Raw genomic sequence first — 15504 nt, 5'->3', positions numbered from 1 at the left:
GCTTTTTTTGGGGGGGTGGTGGGTGGTATGAGAGTGAAAAGAGAACTGCCAGTCTGCAAGAGCTGCGTGCACCATGTCGAATTAAAACCTGAACGCCATCATGCTGCAACTACGGCAAACCTTGATCCAGTCGAGAGGTTGAGGTCGATTGGATGGCAGCGTTTACTCCCAGGAGCTGGGGGCCTGCTCGGCAGCACCGTCAGCGGCCCAGTCCTGGGCGCCCTCGGCGGACCAGTCGACGTTGCCGGTCTCGGTGGCGAGGTTGGCAGCAACGGCGAGGGGAACGTCAGCCTGAACCTCGGCGTTGTCGGCGGTGGGTTCTGCGGTCTCCTTGGCAGCCTGGGCGGCAGCGGCGGCCTCCTGGGCCTCACGCTCAACCTCCTCAGGGTCACGGTAGAAGAACATGTCGGGCATGACCGAAAGGTCACCGCCCTTGATGCGAAGGACGGTGCGGCAGAGGAGCCACCAGAGGAGACCAACAGAGTGACGGCCACGAACGTTACCGGGGATGGCAACGTCGACGAACTTGAGGGGCGAGTCAGAGTCGGCGAACGAGATGCAAGGGATGTTGACGTACGAGGCCTCACGGATGGCCTGGTGGTCGACACGGGGGTCGGTGACAACGATCACACGGGGCTCCTTGAAGGAACGGGTGATGTAGTTGGTGAAGGAACCGGGGGTGAATCGGCCAGCGATGGCAGTAGCACCGGTCTGGGCGGCGAACTTGAGGACGGCACGTTGACCGTACTGGCGACCAGAGATGACACAGATGTCGGCAGGGTTCTCGATGGCAGCAAGGATACGGGCAGCGAGAACAATCTTCTCCCAGGTCTTGCCGATGTTGAGAAGGTGGATACCGTCAGGACGACGCTTGTAGATGTAAGGAGCCATCTGCTTGTCGGCGTTCTTGGTGCCGATGTGAGTCTGGGCGGCGAGGAGGAGGGAGATGTCCTCCTCGGTGGGGTTGAGAGCAGCAGGGACCTTGGACATTTTGGTGAAGATGAAACGGACAAGGGGAAACGAAACCTCGAAACTTTTGCGTGTAAGGAAAAGAGAAGAAAGATATGACGGAGCTCAACACGAGGATAGCGACGAGACTCACTTGTGCGATTCTCCGATTGGAGCAGGCTGGCGGTTATTTGCTATTTGCCTGCTTCCAGCCTTGACACGAATTTCGACCTCGACCGAACTTGCCGCAGTCGATCGAAATCGGTTGTTGTTCCTCCTTTTCCTTTTATTGCATCGGGAGATACCTTGCTCTTGCCGCAGTCGATCGAAATCGGTTGCTTTTTCTCCTTTTCCTCTCATTGCATCGGGAGATCCCTACTCTCACCGCGACTCAAAATTGCCTCCACATTCACTCACACGCGACAACAACACTTTCGCGCGTTCGCTTGGACCCGGAGAGTGTCATTCATCATCACCCTTCCGCATCGCCCTTCCGCATCTTCCCCCCCCCCCCTCGTAGATGGTTACATCCCCGATCCCCTTCGAAAGCGCTGTGAAGGAGCTCCGCTTAGCGCGAACCGAATTCGCGGCCTAAGCGTCAACTTGGTTCGGCCATCATAGAAGCTGGTCGCACAAAGTTACACAGAGGTCTCACTACCATCTGACGTCGATGAGCTCCGTAGCGGGTAGCGACGATGCCAGAGCATCCAGTCTCGCCAGTTTCTTCAGAAGGTTGAGGCTTCGCTCCCCAACACCTGCCCCGCACCATCACCACGAACCGGAACCGCTTCCTTTGCTGCCTCCGAAGCAGCCGCAACGTCAAGCATACGGGCAATCTCCTTCCGTCGCTGCAGAATCACTACCGCCATACCTAGCTCATTTGGCGAGGGCTCGATCAACATTGTATAGACCTGGTCCCTCCTTTCCGCAGCCTCAGCATCACCATGTGCAAGGGGAGCAGAGCCCTTCGAAACCTCACAGATGTCCATCGTCAAGACCCATAGCGGGCCCCTCGCGCGCCAGCAAACCGCACTACAGAGCTTCAGACCAGTCGTTTCGGATTGCAGTTCCGCAAGCTCACCCGTCCAGTCTGACTCCAGGTCCTGTCCGCACAGCTTCTGGCAATAGGCCCTCCTATCCCTGGGAGCTTGTTCCGCAGGCAAAAGCCCAACCCCCATCGAACACGAAAGCATGCAATGACCCTGGAGGCGGTCAAGAATTGGGCAAAGAGAATCGGCCTCCTCAGAGGAGGGATCCCTTCGTAGCTGTTGGCAACGCCCATGCGTCTGACAGCAACGTCACCCCGCCACGTAGGCGTGAGAAGGACCACGCCCAGACGACAAAATCTGATCGAGTCCTGACCCCAAATGGGTCGCAAAAACACCCCGGCTGTTCGCCGTCTCCAGGACAGTGTTGGGGCATTAAAAAGGACGGCACACGATGCACCCGCAAGGTCCGCACGCCCGCAAATTCGGTAACGAGTCACTCACCTTGTCATGCAAGAGTCGGATCGGATCGCGGTGCTTCCGTGCCAGCAAATCTGTCCACCAGAGGTCGCACCGCTGCGGTTCCGCTGGTCGTTGTTGATTCTGACGACGACGACGGCTCCATCGCCTCGCCATCCAGATCCAAGGCTAGAGCAACGTCAGCCTCCGCCGGCCGTTGCAGCCAAGAGACGATACTGCTGGCTGAGCATAACGTTGATCAAGTCTATTGCTATCAGCATGTGGCTGAGGTCAACAAACATGCGGGCATTTATTCGTCGCTCATCAGCGGCACGACTTCCAACTCGACCAGCCCCTACATTCAGTTCAGCGATTGGTTCGACACTGTGCCACTCAGCGAGCATACGGAGGCACTGCTCCGTTTATGCATGGCCCGACACCTGTCCAAGGTTGACCGCAACGAACGAGGATACATCTACATCTACGAGCTTCGAGATCGCTCAACGGACACTCACCTCTGTCTCAAAGTAGGGCGAACAAGCAACGTATTTCGCCGCATTGGCGAATGGCGAACGCGCTGTCAGTCCAAGGACCCATTGTTGCTAAGCTACCATCCTTCGACGGAACAACAAGGGCTCATCTCGGGCGCGAGTTCAGTGAAAGTCGATGGTGTGCGCTTCAGCCATAGGTGGGAGGCACTGGTGCACGTTGAGTTGGCAGGAATCGGTGAGAGAGTCGACGAAGTCTGTGATGATTGCAGCGTACGCCACCGCGAAATCTTCATGGTACCTCGATCGACTAGCAACAACGAGGCATCGCGACAGTACGACGCATTCGATCTCACCCAACGCATCGTGAACAAATGGATGCAATTTGTTAAGACGCTGGCTTGATTTTGCATTATACCCGATCGACTTGCTATATACCCCATCAGACCCCAGATGTACCACTAGATAGTTCAAATCAAGTCCGCAAACATTGCAACATCCAGCAATCGATCATCATCTATAACGAGTCACGCTCGTACTCACAATCGCACAAGTACGAAGCCTTCGAAGCCACAGCAGCGAGCACAATTTCAGCAAGATTTGAGTGTTAAGGTTCAAAAGCTGACAGACTTAGCCGCCTTGATAAAGTTTAGATCAAACAACTGCCAACAAGGAGAAAAGAAAAAAAAGAAAAAAAAAAAAAAGAAAAAAAAACCACCAATTTTTACAGTTATGACATTTTGCACGTGATGCAGAATCCTTCTTGCCAAATTCAAGCCCAACTTGCGTTTTCAACTATACACCAAGATCTGGGACCAGCTGGAGGCACAAGAGGACAGCCAAGGAAGACAGCCTGTCCGGAGAGTGCGCTCTGTCGTAATCTTGTCCTTCTCGTCATCGTCGCTACTCTCATCATCCTCAACCACCTTTTCCCCCCTTCATCAACCCTTATACATCAAGGTTAGTAAACGAATCGACTATGACGACTATTCCGAACGCATGCAGCAACAATGTATCCACGACAGAGCAGGAATTGGAGAGAGTGATGACGGAAGCAGGAGCAAAACGAGCAGTATCGACAGCAGTAGAACAACGATGAAGCAGCATCGCAGTACGAACAGCCACACCGAAAGCAGCAAACATACGCTACATACGAAATCGCAGACTCGACAGCACCGTACGGTGTGCATGAAGGTCGTCATTATCGGCATATCCAACTGACCGGCCAGCACGCTTTCGCACTGATCGACACACGGTACAGCACCAAAAGCGCCAGTCCATGCCAGTCTTACAGACGACAGCAAAACGCCCGTGACACACAGCGAAAGCGTCAGCAACCACATATGCCAAAGAGGCCGACAAAATGATATACAACCAGTTCAGACCATCAAGGTCGCAGATACCATCATTCGTCAGCCAGGCATCGAGATCGACCAGCTTCGTTTCTGTAGCGACCAGCAGTCTTCCACCGTACATCTTTGCATGTCGCCACAATTTGTTCTCTGGACTCGAACAAGCGGGAAGGCTGGACGGCCAAGGTATGAGGCCAGCTTCCCGTGGATCAGTTTCCCTCGCTAGACCGAAGCGGTCGTCTTGCGCGAACTCTTCGTCGGCATATGCTCGAACACGGCAGACCCAGACACATGTGCCGACACTTGCCAAAGCGCAGCTGCTTGCGACAATTCACGGCGCATTCAGAGAATCGACGGCCACCATTACGAGGGTTCGAGACTAGCTGTTCTCGACTGACGCGCTTCATCTGCTAGTACCCACCGCTTTCGACGTGTACTGCGATTACATGCTTCTGCTGCTTCACCGCACCATGAATTTGTTCAGCTGCCAAATGTTGCCCATACAGTCGACTCTGCCCACGTCGATCGCACTCTTTCAGCCTCTGCTCTGCTCTGGATCATCTTGCTTGCGTTGGAATGGTTGTCGAACCTCGCATGAATTCAAGGTGCAGCTCAACTAACATGCTTGCTTTGCTTGTTCTATTTTTATCGCACTGCCAATCATCTCAGAAACAAGATGGCTGACGCTGCTCCCGCACCCCGTGGACGTGGCGGTTTCGGACGAGACCGCGGTGGACGTGGCCGTCGTGGCCCCCGTCGTGGTGGTCGTCGCGACGGCGAGAAGGAGGAATGGGTTCCCGTTACCTCGGTCGGCCGACTCGTCAAGGACGGCAAGATCAAGTCGATCGAGGAGATCTACCTCTTCTCCCTCCCTATCAAGGAGTACCAGATCATCGACCTCCTTATCCCCAAGCTCAAGGACGAGGTCATGAAGATCATGCCCGTTCAGAAGCAGACCCGTGCCGGTCAGCGTACCCGTTTCAAGGCCTTCGTTGCCGTTGGTGACTCGGACGGCCATCTTGGTCTCGGTGTTAAGTGCGCCAAGGAAGTTGCTACTGCCATCCGTGGTGCCATCATTGTTGCCAAGCTTTCCACCATCCCCGTCCGACGTGGCTACTGGGGTAACGCTCTCGGTGAGCCCCACACTGTCCCCATGAAGGTTTCCGGTAAGACGGCCTCGGTCATGTGCCGTCTTGTGCCCGCTCCCCGTGGTACGGGTATCGTTGCCGCCCCCGCCTCTAAGCGCATGCTCCAGCTCGCTGGTATTGAGGACTGCTACACCCAGTCTTCCGGTCAGACGGCCACCATGGGTAACTTCTTGAAGGCTACCTTTGAGGCCGTCTCCAAGACCTACGCCTTCCTTACCCCCAACCTTTGGCGCGACATTGCTCCCCCCGCTACTCCTTACGTCGAGTTCGCTTCGCACCTCGCCCGTACCCAGAAGAAGTCGCTCTACTAAATCTAGTAGCAGCAATCGCTTCTTACTGATGTTGGTACGGATGATGTTGTGAGGTTGCCCTGACTCGACGCCCGCCCACCCCCCTAATTGTGCGGCGGCAGCGGCGGAGGACATCTTCAGCATTGTCGTTCACCATATCATAGGGTCGCCCATTCCCCCCATTACGACTTTTTCTTGCGGCCCGACATCTCGCCCCCTCTATTCCCAAGCTTCCCTATCCCCCCTTTCATGTTTCTGTTCCGGTGCTCATTGTAGCCGGTTGTATTTTGCATACATCATCACATACAACTTCACCCCAAAAATCTAAGCATGCTCATATGCGTCTTGTTCCATTCAAATTGTGCGCTGTCAGATGTGCTAGTATGTGTGGTGTGGAGCGGATTTTGTTGAGGAAAGCACAATCAGTGCGGTCAAGCAAGCGGCGAAATCGTTGGCATTGTATCAGAGAGCTAAGTACAAAGGAATATCATGAGTATATATGCCTTTACTGTCGATCGATGTGTGTGTGTGTGTGTGTGTGTGTGTAGATGAGGTGACAGGTATGAGGGTGTGACCGTTGTCGGATGAGATAGCGGTGTTGGTGGGTGATGTTGAGCGTTGGGGGAGAGTTGACGGGTGGCGACGCTGAGCGAGGTTTGCGGAAATGTCGGAATATGACTAAGCAGTCATGTGTTTTTACTGTGCTGATCGAAATTCAAGCCTAATTGCTGTCTGAACAGCGCGGGCAGAATAGGGAAGGCCGATGCTCAATCTCACAGATCGGGGTGTTGGGAAGAAAAGGCTTCGGAACCGTTGAGAGTTGGAGATCTGGTTTTTAGTTGAAATCGAAGCAGAGTTGCCGCGCTGCTGCTCTGTGTGAATCGCATCGCCGTGGTTGTTGTCGCGATCAGCAAGCTCATCTCCACTTGTTCACCACCATCACATCTTTACCTCACCACCTCTCTCACCTTTCGACCTGATATCTATCATGTTCGCCCGCACAGTCGCTCGCCAGGCCGGTCCTTCCGCCAACCTTTTCCGCCTTGGTGGTGTTCGTGCCAACTCGTCGCTTCCCATCCCTCCTAAGATTGCTACCCCCAAGTCGGTACAGGGTCCTGGTGGTTCTTCCGCCCGTATGGAGAGTGTTGTTGGCTTCTACAAGGCGCTCCCCAAGGGCGATGCTCCTCAGAAGAGGGGCGGCGGAATCAAGGCTCGTTACTTTGACGGCAAGAACGCCTCGGGCAAGCCTATCGTCGCTACTCTCTTCACCCTTTTCTTAATCGGTTACTCGATCGACTATGCTACCCACCTGCGTGAGTTTCAGCCTGCTAAGAACAACAGCTTGATGGACATGCAGCAGAGATAGCATCCCTTACGAATGGTGGAAGCATGCTTGTGGTTTCGGCGCACGCTTGCACACCTTGCCAAGGTCAGGCAAAGAAAGATTTTTCGTTGCTCGAGATATCTGCCAACCTTTTTTGACTGGCTCAGTTACAAGCATGCTCCACCGCTCGAAACATGCTGTCCTGCACTGCAAAGCCGAGAGTCGCACCTTGACTCTACTGACATTGTACTAACCACCCCTTTCTTGCACTCGACAGGTCACCACAAGAACAACCACCACTAGATGCCTGGCTCAACCGCCTCGTCTAACAGCCAAGCTTAGTTTGACGCCGTCGTTCTGATTGACAAGTAGTTGGATATGTTGATGGCATCGCGCACAGCTCACTTGGCAATTTGATATTGATACAAAGAAACAAATTGTTGCGCTGCAGATCAGACCAGAAGAGCGACTGGAGAAGCTCGGCTAGAAACGATGAAAGCTTCAACAGAGATCTGATTGCAGGCTATAAATACAGAAGAGCAATCTACAGGGATCGAAGAAAAGAGTTGCAAAGCAGCAAGGGGAAGAATCAACTCTTCGATCTACGGACAAAGGAGTCAAGTGGGCCGCGTTTCTTTTTGGTCTCACCGGCAGGTTCAACTGGGTGTGTCCCTTCTGCTGGCGACCCAAGCTCTGTCTGATTGAGACAAGTATCGATGTGAGCGTTGAGTTGGTCATTTGAGCCGCTGATCATCTTGCTGCAGATGGGACACTGAACACTGCTGCTCTCCATCTGAGGTGGCGCTGGAGAAGCGCATGGGGTTGCAGTGCGTGACTTTGAATTTGAAGCATAGACTTGCTTCTGCAGGTCGTCGAGCTTGCTTGCAGTCTGATCGCCAGAAGGCCGAGATAGTGGATCATCTTGACTGAGGTCGCGCACATTATTCAATGGATCTGCTGTGCCTTGTAGTGATTGTTGAATAGCAAGGGCAAGCTGTCGTTCTTCCTCTTCTTGCCACTGTTGAGCTGTCTTGCGCTTGCGAACCGCACTTGCAGCAACGTCTTCACCACTCGCAGCACTATCATCGTCCTTGTTCGTAGATCGTGATCGGAAAAGCTTCCTCAGCCTTTCCTCCCGCGCCGCTGCACCACGGAGATCTACGAGATGAGTCACCCTGACCCCAATCAACCGCAAGGAGAGCGGCCCCTCGCGCTCGATCTCTTGCAGCAACAGCGAGCGGGTAATATCATACAGCTCCTGGGCGCGGTTGACCGGCCTGGTCGAGGTACGAGCGCGCGAGAAGCGCTGAAAGTTTTCGCGCTTGGCAATAAGGGTGACGGTCTTGCCTTTGAACTCTAGCCTCTCTAAATCCTGTTGGACACGATCGGAAGACTCTTTCAAGAAATGCAGCAGAGCTTGTGTGTCCGAGGTAGGGCTGAAGGTGTGCTCTCGACCAACACTCTTGCGTTCCTCTCGCTTGCTTGGCTCAACGAGGGTGTTGCCAATGCCGAGATGGGCTTTGATGAGCCATTGGATCTTGCCATCTAATGCGAGCCAGAGTTGGACACGCTTGTTCCAGATCTCGCCGCAGGTGGTGACCCCTAAGCTTTCAAGAATGCGCTCGTTGACTCGTCCTATGCCAGGGATCTTTCGACAAGGGAGGTGACGCATCAAGTCGAGGATAGCTTTGCGATCAGGCTGGACGCGAAATTGTCCGTCGGGCTTGTTGCGATCACTTGAGATCTTGGCAAGCATGGTATTGGGTGCGATACCGACACTGACGGTAAGCTGCGTCTCGTTTCGAACCTGATCTCGCAAGTGCTGGACGACTTGGTCGATAGTGCCGCGGTGCTGCTCGACATATTCGGTGATGTCTAGATAGGCTTCGTCGAGGGAAGCTTTGGCGAGGTTCTCGTCGTACTGTTCAAAGACAGCCATGACCTTGTGACTGGCTTGGAGGTAGCTCTGCATGTCGCTCTTGACCACGATAAGATGAGGACAGAGCGCTTTGGCGACAAATGTGGCCATACCACTGCGCACACCATATCCCCTACGAGCTTCATAGGATGCTGTGACGAGCACACCTGAGCCGACACCGAAGCATTTGCCTTTGAGCGAGGGGTCCCTCGCAAGCTCGACGGCGGCGTAGAACATGTCGATGTCGGTATGCAGGATGATGCGTGAGAGATCGCGCGAGTTCTCGAGCTGGGTCGCCATGTCTTGAATTTTGCGCTCGATAGCAAGCCATTCCGGGCTAGCGGGAGGGACGTGGAGCAACTTCTGATCTCGACGTGCAAGAAGAGCGTTGATGCGCTCGGTTGTCTGAGCATCCTTCTTTCTCTCGTTCTCGAAGAACTTGCTTCCTTTGGAAACTTGGTAGATGATCCTATTTATTTCATCTTGATCTTTTGCTAGGCCGGCTTTGGCGGAGGAAGGACCAGCGATACGTTTGCGCAGACTGGCTAGCGCTGCATCTTGGGCTTCAACACTGGCGGTGGAGCTAGCATCTGGAGGCAGCTTGTCGAACTTTGGCTTCTTGGGCGGCGATGTGGTGGGATTAGGAGCAGTGGGATCATTCTTGGGATTGTCAAAGACATTGCTGTTGGCGTCTCTATCTCGGAAGAAGTTCATCTTGGCATAGTAGAGGTGGGAGAGGCGGCGGTGGTGCAGCGTGTCGATGATGAGAGGCGGCGGTGGTGCAGCGTGTCGATGATGACAGGCGGCGGTGGTGCAGCGTGTCGATGATGAGAGGCGGCGGTGGTGCAGCGTGTCGATGATGAGAGGCGGCGGTGGTGCAGCGTGTCGATGATGACAGGCTGCGCCGATCCCATCAGCTGTCGTTGCTAACGTCGATATGTGAGCTGGACATGCTGTTGCCTCGTCTATATCGAGATGGGGATGAGCGATGCTTGACGACGTGATCGAAGCTGGAACGAGAGGATCGAGTCGGAAAGTGTTCCGATAGACGTTCGGATGAGCCGTTCGAAGAATGTCAGCTTTGAAGCGGTGAAAAAGAAAAAAAGAAAAAAAGAAAAAAAGAAAAAAGAAAAAAAGAAAAAAAGAAAAAAAGAAAAAAAGAAAAAAAGAAAAAAAGAAAAAAAGAAAAAAAAAAAGAAAAAAAAGAAAAAAAAGAAAAAAAAAAGAAAAAAAAAAAAAGAAAAAAGAAAAAAAGGGTCCAATCCACAGACACAGACAACGGACACAAACACAAACACAGACACAGACACAGAGACAGAGACAGAGACAATCACAATCACACTCACAATCACACTCAAAACAGCCGCTTAGCCAGCTCACTCGGCTCTCAATCATTCTCCACCATCTCCTTGAAAGCTCAGTTGGCCCATCCCTTCACCAACCCCCCACCATCCATCTCTTCGCCCTTCATACCAGCGGATTCTTCGCTCTTGTCATTTCATCTCACATCATTCCTTGGTCACCGCACAGGCAGGTTTTATTACCAACCCCCACCGGCCGCTGCACCCGGCAAAGTACTCGACTCTCAGCGCCATCACCAGCCGTCTCAGAGACTAGGCACAACGCTTACACCAATATCTTTACCTGATCATCACTGCATAGCTTGGTTCAGCAACCTCCATTCGCCGTTGCCAGCGATACAGTCCCACTTTCCATCTCCAATGTCACTCCCACTTGCTTGATCGCCTTCGCAATCGGGTCTCCATTCTAGAGACGCTTTCCATTCACTGTACCCTTCCCTCACACCACCCTCGTGTACAGCTGTTCAGGATGACCGTCACTTCCCGGCCCTCGACTTCGGGCTCAGCACCCACCTTCGGTCTGCCTGTCCGTGCCATTCCCATGCCTGATTCAGCGTCCAACTCGGCGCCTCCATCCGCTATCTCCTCTTCTTCCAAATCTGCTTCGCCTCCTGCAGACTTGGCCCCGCGCAGAGGCATTCGTCTTCGAGTCAACTCGCTCGGTACCGCCATGATGTTCAAGCAAAGTGCAGCTGCCCCCTCTTCTGGAGCGCCATCTTCCTCCAAGCGATCAGATCCGCCCAAGCTCAAGAACCGACTTCGTTCCGCGACATCCACGAACTCAGAGGCAGCTACTCCATCCTCCCCGTCTGCCTCTTCCGCCCAATCACCGGCCTTAGAAAAGGAGCATGGCTCTGCCTCCGTCTCTTCACTACCTTTACCAATTTCGAGCCAACACTCCCAGCACAAGAGCACCAATTCCATCGATCCCGCAAGCCGCCCTCCATCCTTGGCTTCATCGTCTCTTAAAGATTCCGTCTCCGCCTCTGCCGGTGGTCCAAGTACTGGCTTCAATCGTCGCAAGTTCTTTGGCAGAAGCAATAGCATTCGATCTTTCCTCCGAGGCAGTGGTGCAAGTTCAGCTGGCAGCAACAACATCCATGGCCGCTCAACAAACCCGAGCGAGACAAGTTCCTCCACTTTGCCTGCTTTAGCTACCGATCCAGCAGCACCACAACACCCCCTCGGACGATTGCGACGCATGGGTAGCAACAGCTTCCTCAACCTCAACCAGTCCAAACCTGCCACACCTGCCAACACCTCCTCGGACGATCTCTCCTCCATGGCATCTGTCGACTCACAAGTTTCCAGACGTTTCTCTGACTCGCTAAAGGGTATAGGTCCAAGACGCGGCAAGTCCGTCTCCAAGGACAACGGCAAGTCCCGCTCAGTCTCGTCTCAGTCGAGCTCTGAAGCCTACAATGGCCGCCTGGTACAGTGCGAAATGCTACCAGGCTTGGCCACCTCCCGAAGAAGCATCGAAAGTGGTCGTTCAAGTGGGTCAATAGCATCGCCAGATCCTCAAGGACGCTCATCTCAAGCTGACTTTGCCGACATCAGCTCACAACCAGCTCAAGCAGATCAAGAACATCACACCAGCGCGCCAAGGCGTCTCACCGGCTGGCTTTACCACATGGTCGCAAGCGACAACACACCTTCAATCGAGGGCGGTGCTCCCCTCTCTCCTGTGAGAGAGGCTGACGGTCTTGACCTTCCACCATCCAGCCCTACCCCTAATCCAAACGGAAGTAGGGACATTTCAGCCCAGGATGCTGCTGCAAACCAGTCCAATCCCGGAACTGGCTCATCCGTGACCGCACACAGCAGTGCGCCAACTCGCTTGAAAGCTGGCGCCCTTTTCCAGACTTGGGCTAACGCTGGTTCTGGCAAAGCTGTCAGATCGACCCAGGCTTCTACAGGTGACAATACTCCCTCTGGCTCCGCATCTAGCAGTCACGCAAACATCGCCGCAAGTAACATCGGCGGTGCTTCGGGGACCAGTAGCAATGCAGGGGCCGCCAACAGCAATAATAATGGCAGCTGGGTGCCAAGTGGCGTCGGCTTCGATCGAGCTTTCAAGTTCTTCATGGACACCGATAATTCCGCCAAGGAGGACGAGGGGATCTGGCTACTTGGTCTGTGGCATGGACCTCGACAAAGCATCAACGGCGATAGCAAGGACTCATCAGCTCTCGCGGTGGCCTCAAATTCGGTCGAACAAGCTGCAGCGGCTCGTCACTCTGAAGATCAAGTCGCAGAGATGACTCGAGCAGCTTCATCATCCTCCAGCATCTCGCCATCCTCTCCGCGCCGAACGCCGCTCGAATTGATCAACACTTTGTTAGCATCCTCCTCGCCTGCTCACGATCGTGCTTCAACTCCAGCCAAGGAGAGCAGTCGCGTTGGCAGCTCCATCTCCACAGCCGCAACAACATCGACGTCCGATAGCCTTCGCACCAGATCATCCGCCACCAGCTTTCATGCTGGTACAGCAGCGACTACAAGCTCTGGCTCGGCTGATGTCCAATCCGCCTTTCAGCCCGACTTTGCATCGCGCATCTGGTGCACTTATCGCAATCATTTTGCACCCATCTCTCGTGATGGCACCATCTCAGAGCAGGCTGCATCGGCCGCTGAGGCCCTTGCGGCAGCCCAACTTGCAGCAGCTACGCAGAGCACCTCAGCCCCATCGACTCCTTCAGCAGCGCCTTCGTCATCTGATCCGCCTCAGTCAAGTAGTCCATCCGCATCCGCCGGTCGTGGCTGGCTCGGCCGCAAAGTTACCGAAAGCAATGCTGCTCAGGATTCGGCGCTCAACTCCCCCTTGGGACTCGGTGCAGCGCTTGGCGCTGGCTATGCTAATCCTCCATCCTCACTGGGCGAGAAGATGGGCATTACCAATCTCTGGAGCAGGGCCACAGCAGCAGCCCAAGCTGCCGGATTCAGTCGTGCAGGCCTAACAACCGACTCTGGCTGGGGATGCATGCTTCGTACGGGGCAAAGCTTGCTCGCTAATGCACTGATCAACGTCCATCTGGGCCGATCCTGGCAGCGAGATGCGCCTCCTCTACGCCAGCAGCAGTTCCTAGAGGAGCTCGCCGGCTTGTCGATAGCTGATGCTGCCGAGAAAGAGAGCCTTCAAGAATGGCGCCAGAAGAGAGCTCGCCATGCTACTTATATCAAGATCTTGAGCTGGTTTCTAGACGATCCTAGCCCTGCTTGTCCCTTCGGTGTTCATCGCATGGCTCGTGAGGGCAAGCGGCTGGGCAAAGAAGTTGGCGAGTGGTTTGGCCCTTCCACGGCATCAGGTGCTATTAAGCAGCTGGTGTCGGAGTTCCCCCAAGCTGGTATCGCAGTCGAGCTTGCACGCGATGGCGTCTTCTACCTAGACGAAGTGCGCGCGGCAGCCAGCGCCTCAGCCTCTGCAGCCTCGGTCCAGTCTGGAGGCAAGGCGCGATCTTCTGGCGCCGCTTCGGGTAGCCGCAAGGGTGAAGGCCTAATTTGGCGCAGACCTGTGCTGATTCTGATCGGCATCCGTCTCGGTCTTGAGAGCGTGAACCCCATCTACTACGAATCGGTCAAAGCTACCTTCTCATTCCCGCACAGCGTCGGCATTGCAGGTGGTCGTCCATCTTCTTCCTACTACTTCATGGGTCATCAGGGCAACTCGCTGTTCTATCTCGACCCGCACAATGTCCGCCCTGCTGTACCGCTTCGCTATCCTCCCAGCACCTTCCCCGATGCAGTACCTCGCCACCTCGGCATCGCACATCGCTTCGTGCTGGAGGACAAGGATGACGAGGACGAGTGGTGGTCGCACGCATACTCGGAGGTTCAAACATCCACTTTCCACTGCGAGAAGGTGCGCAGGATGCCGATCAAGTCGCTCGACCCAAGCATGCTCTTGGGTTTCTTGGTCAAGGATGAGGAGTCTCTGCAGGACCTCTGTGCCCGCATCAAGGCGCTGCCCAAGACGATCTTTTCGTTTGCCGAGTCAGCGCCGAAATGGGTCGATGACGACGACTTTGATCCGAGCATGGAGAGCTTTTCGGAGCCTTCGGTGGGTGAAGAGTCGGATGCTGAGGACGAAAAGGAACATGAGGATCCGGAGGCAGACGCGGACAACGCCGGAGACGGTGCAGACGCATTGCAGCGCTCGAGTGTCTCGACTAGCGTTAGGGATGGGCCGGCGCCTTTCCCGGGTGCTCAGCAGTCCAAAACGAGTGACAAGATGTTGACTGAAAGTCAGCAGAGGACAGCTGCTTGGCTCGGACATGGTCAGCCAAGCATCACCAATAGCTCTGGCAAGCCGAACAGCTCCAATGCTGCTCCTGGCGGCGGTGCTGGAATCGCATTCCCGTCCCTTGACCTCCTTTCGCCCTCGTCGGAGGCACACGCTCTGCAACATCCCTTGCGGTCAGACGTCCGACAAGTCTCCACCTCTTCCGCTGCCACGACAAGGCCTGCACGCCGTCCTACAAACCCCGCCAACTCACGCGATCTGTCCGCTCCATTTGCCCGTCAGAGCAAGACATCACCCCACCAGAGCCCTGTCAGACTTGGAGGAGGAGGAGAAGGAAGAGGAGGAGGAGAAGGAGGAGGAGGAGGCGCTGATGAGAGCTTCTCCACTGTCTATTTGTCGGATTCTGAAGTTGGATCGGCATGGGAAGAAGTCTCAGATGGTGGCACCATTGCTCCTTGTGCCTCTGCTGGATTGGAAGCTGGACTGTTGCGTACCGCATCGCAAATGAGGACGCTTGTTCGCACTGAGGCGCCTGTTGTTGCTTCGACTTGTGCTTCTGAGCGAGAAGATGCGGATGCAGGTGGGGTGTGGACAATCGAAACATGCACGAGTACAAGCGACAAGCCGGTCTCGCCAATCTCGGTTGTTAGGGAAGAAGAACTAGTTGGTGTCAGTTTGGACACTCGTGCGTCCGAGAAGCTCCAAGAGAACGTCTGGACAGCCAAAGAGCCCTGCAGCACAATTGAGGGATACTTCGGACTAAGATCAGCCCATAAAGCGCTCACTTTACCGAGAAAGAGGTCTCAATTTAAAGCGTCGCCCGTCGATCTAGCCACTGCCGAGGAGGAAGAGGCTCCTCGCGTAGCCTCGCTGCCACCTAGCTTCCAAGAGGCAGAGAAGAAAGGGTTGAAGCCTGACTTGGATGGTAGCGATGATGATTTCTAAACTTGCTTCCGCCATTCGCCAATGGACATTGCTTTGTTGATT

General features: G+C 54.6%; 6 protein-coding genes across 6 annotated transcripts; 4 read left to right on the top strand and 2 right to left on the bottom strand.

Moving 5' to 3' along the window:
• Positions 1–162: 162 nt before the first annotated feature.
• Positions 163–990, bottom strand: UHO2_06955 (putative 40S ribosomal protein s0; the record flags this gene model as incomplete). Its single annotated transcript, XM_041560550.1, has 1 exon — positions 163–990. The coding sequence occupies one exon, from the start codon at positions 988–990 to the stop codon at positions 163–165; it is 828 nt and encodes a 275-aa protein (XP_041416484.1).
• Positions 991–1618: 628 nt separating this feature from the next.
• UHO2_06954 (uncharacterized protein) lies at positions 1619–3286 on the top strand (the record flags this gene model as incomplete). The annotated part of the gene is made up of 1 exon (XM_041560549.1): positions 1619–3286. The coding sequence occupies one exon, from the start codon at positions 1619–1621 to the stop codon at positions 3284–3286; it is 1668 nt and encodes a 555-aa protein (XP_041416483.1).
• Positions 3287–4909: 1623 nt separating this feature from the next.
• UHO2_06953 (putative 40S ribosomal protein S2) lies at positions 4910–5692 on the top strand (the record flags this gene model as incomplete). The annotated part of the gene is made up of 1 exon (XM_041560548.1): positions 4910–5692. The coding sequence occupies one exon, from the start codon at positions 4910–4912 to the stop codon at positions 5690–5692; it is 783 nt and encodes a 260-aa protein (XP_041416482.1).
• A 967-nt stretch (positions 5693–6659) lies between these two features.
• Positions 6660–7298, top strand: UHO2_06952 (uncharacterized protein; the record flags this gene model as incomplete). Its single annotated transcript, XM_041560547.1, has 2 exons — positions 6660–6984; positions 7273–7298. The coding sequence occupies 2 exons, from the start codon at positions 6660–6662 to the stop codon at positions 7296–7298; spliced, it is 351 nt and encodes a 116-aa protein (XP_041416481.1).
• Positions 7299–7584: 286 nt separating this feature from the next.
• On the bottom strand, positions 7585–9627 carry UHO2_06951 (uncharacterized protein; the record flags this gene model as incomplete). Its single annotated transcript, XM_041560546.1, has 1 exon — positions 7585–9627. The coding sequence occupies one exon, from the start codon at positions 9625–9627 to the stop codon at positions 7585–7587; it is 2043 nt and encodes a 680-aa protein (XP_041416480.1).
• Positions 9628–10743: 1116 nt separating this feature from the next.
• UHO2_06950 (uncharacterized protein) lies at positions 10744–15462 on the top strand (the record flags this gene model as incomplete). Its single annotated transcript, XM_041560545.1, has 1 exon — positions 10744–15462. The coding sequence occupies one exon, from the start codon at positions 10744–10746 to the stop codon at positions 15460–15462; it is 4719 nt and encodes a 1572-aa protein (XP_041416479.1).
• Positions 15463–15504: the final 42 nt, after the last annotated feature.

The sequence above is a fragment of the Ustilago hordei genome (genome assembly GCF_900519145.1).
Source record: "Ustilago hordei strain Uho2 genome assembly, contig: UHO2_contig_22, whole genome shotgun sequence".
Lineage (NCBI taxonomy): Eukaryota > Fungi > Basidiomycota > Ustilaginomycetes > Ustilaginales > Ustilaginaceae > Ustilago > Ustilago hordei.
This window is presented reverse-complemented; position numbering and strand designations above follow the sequence as displayed.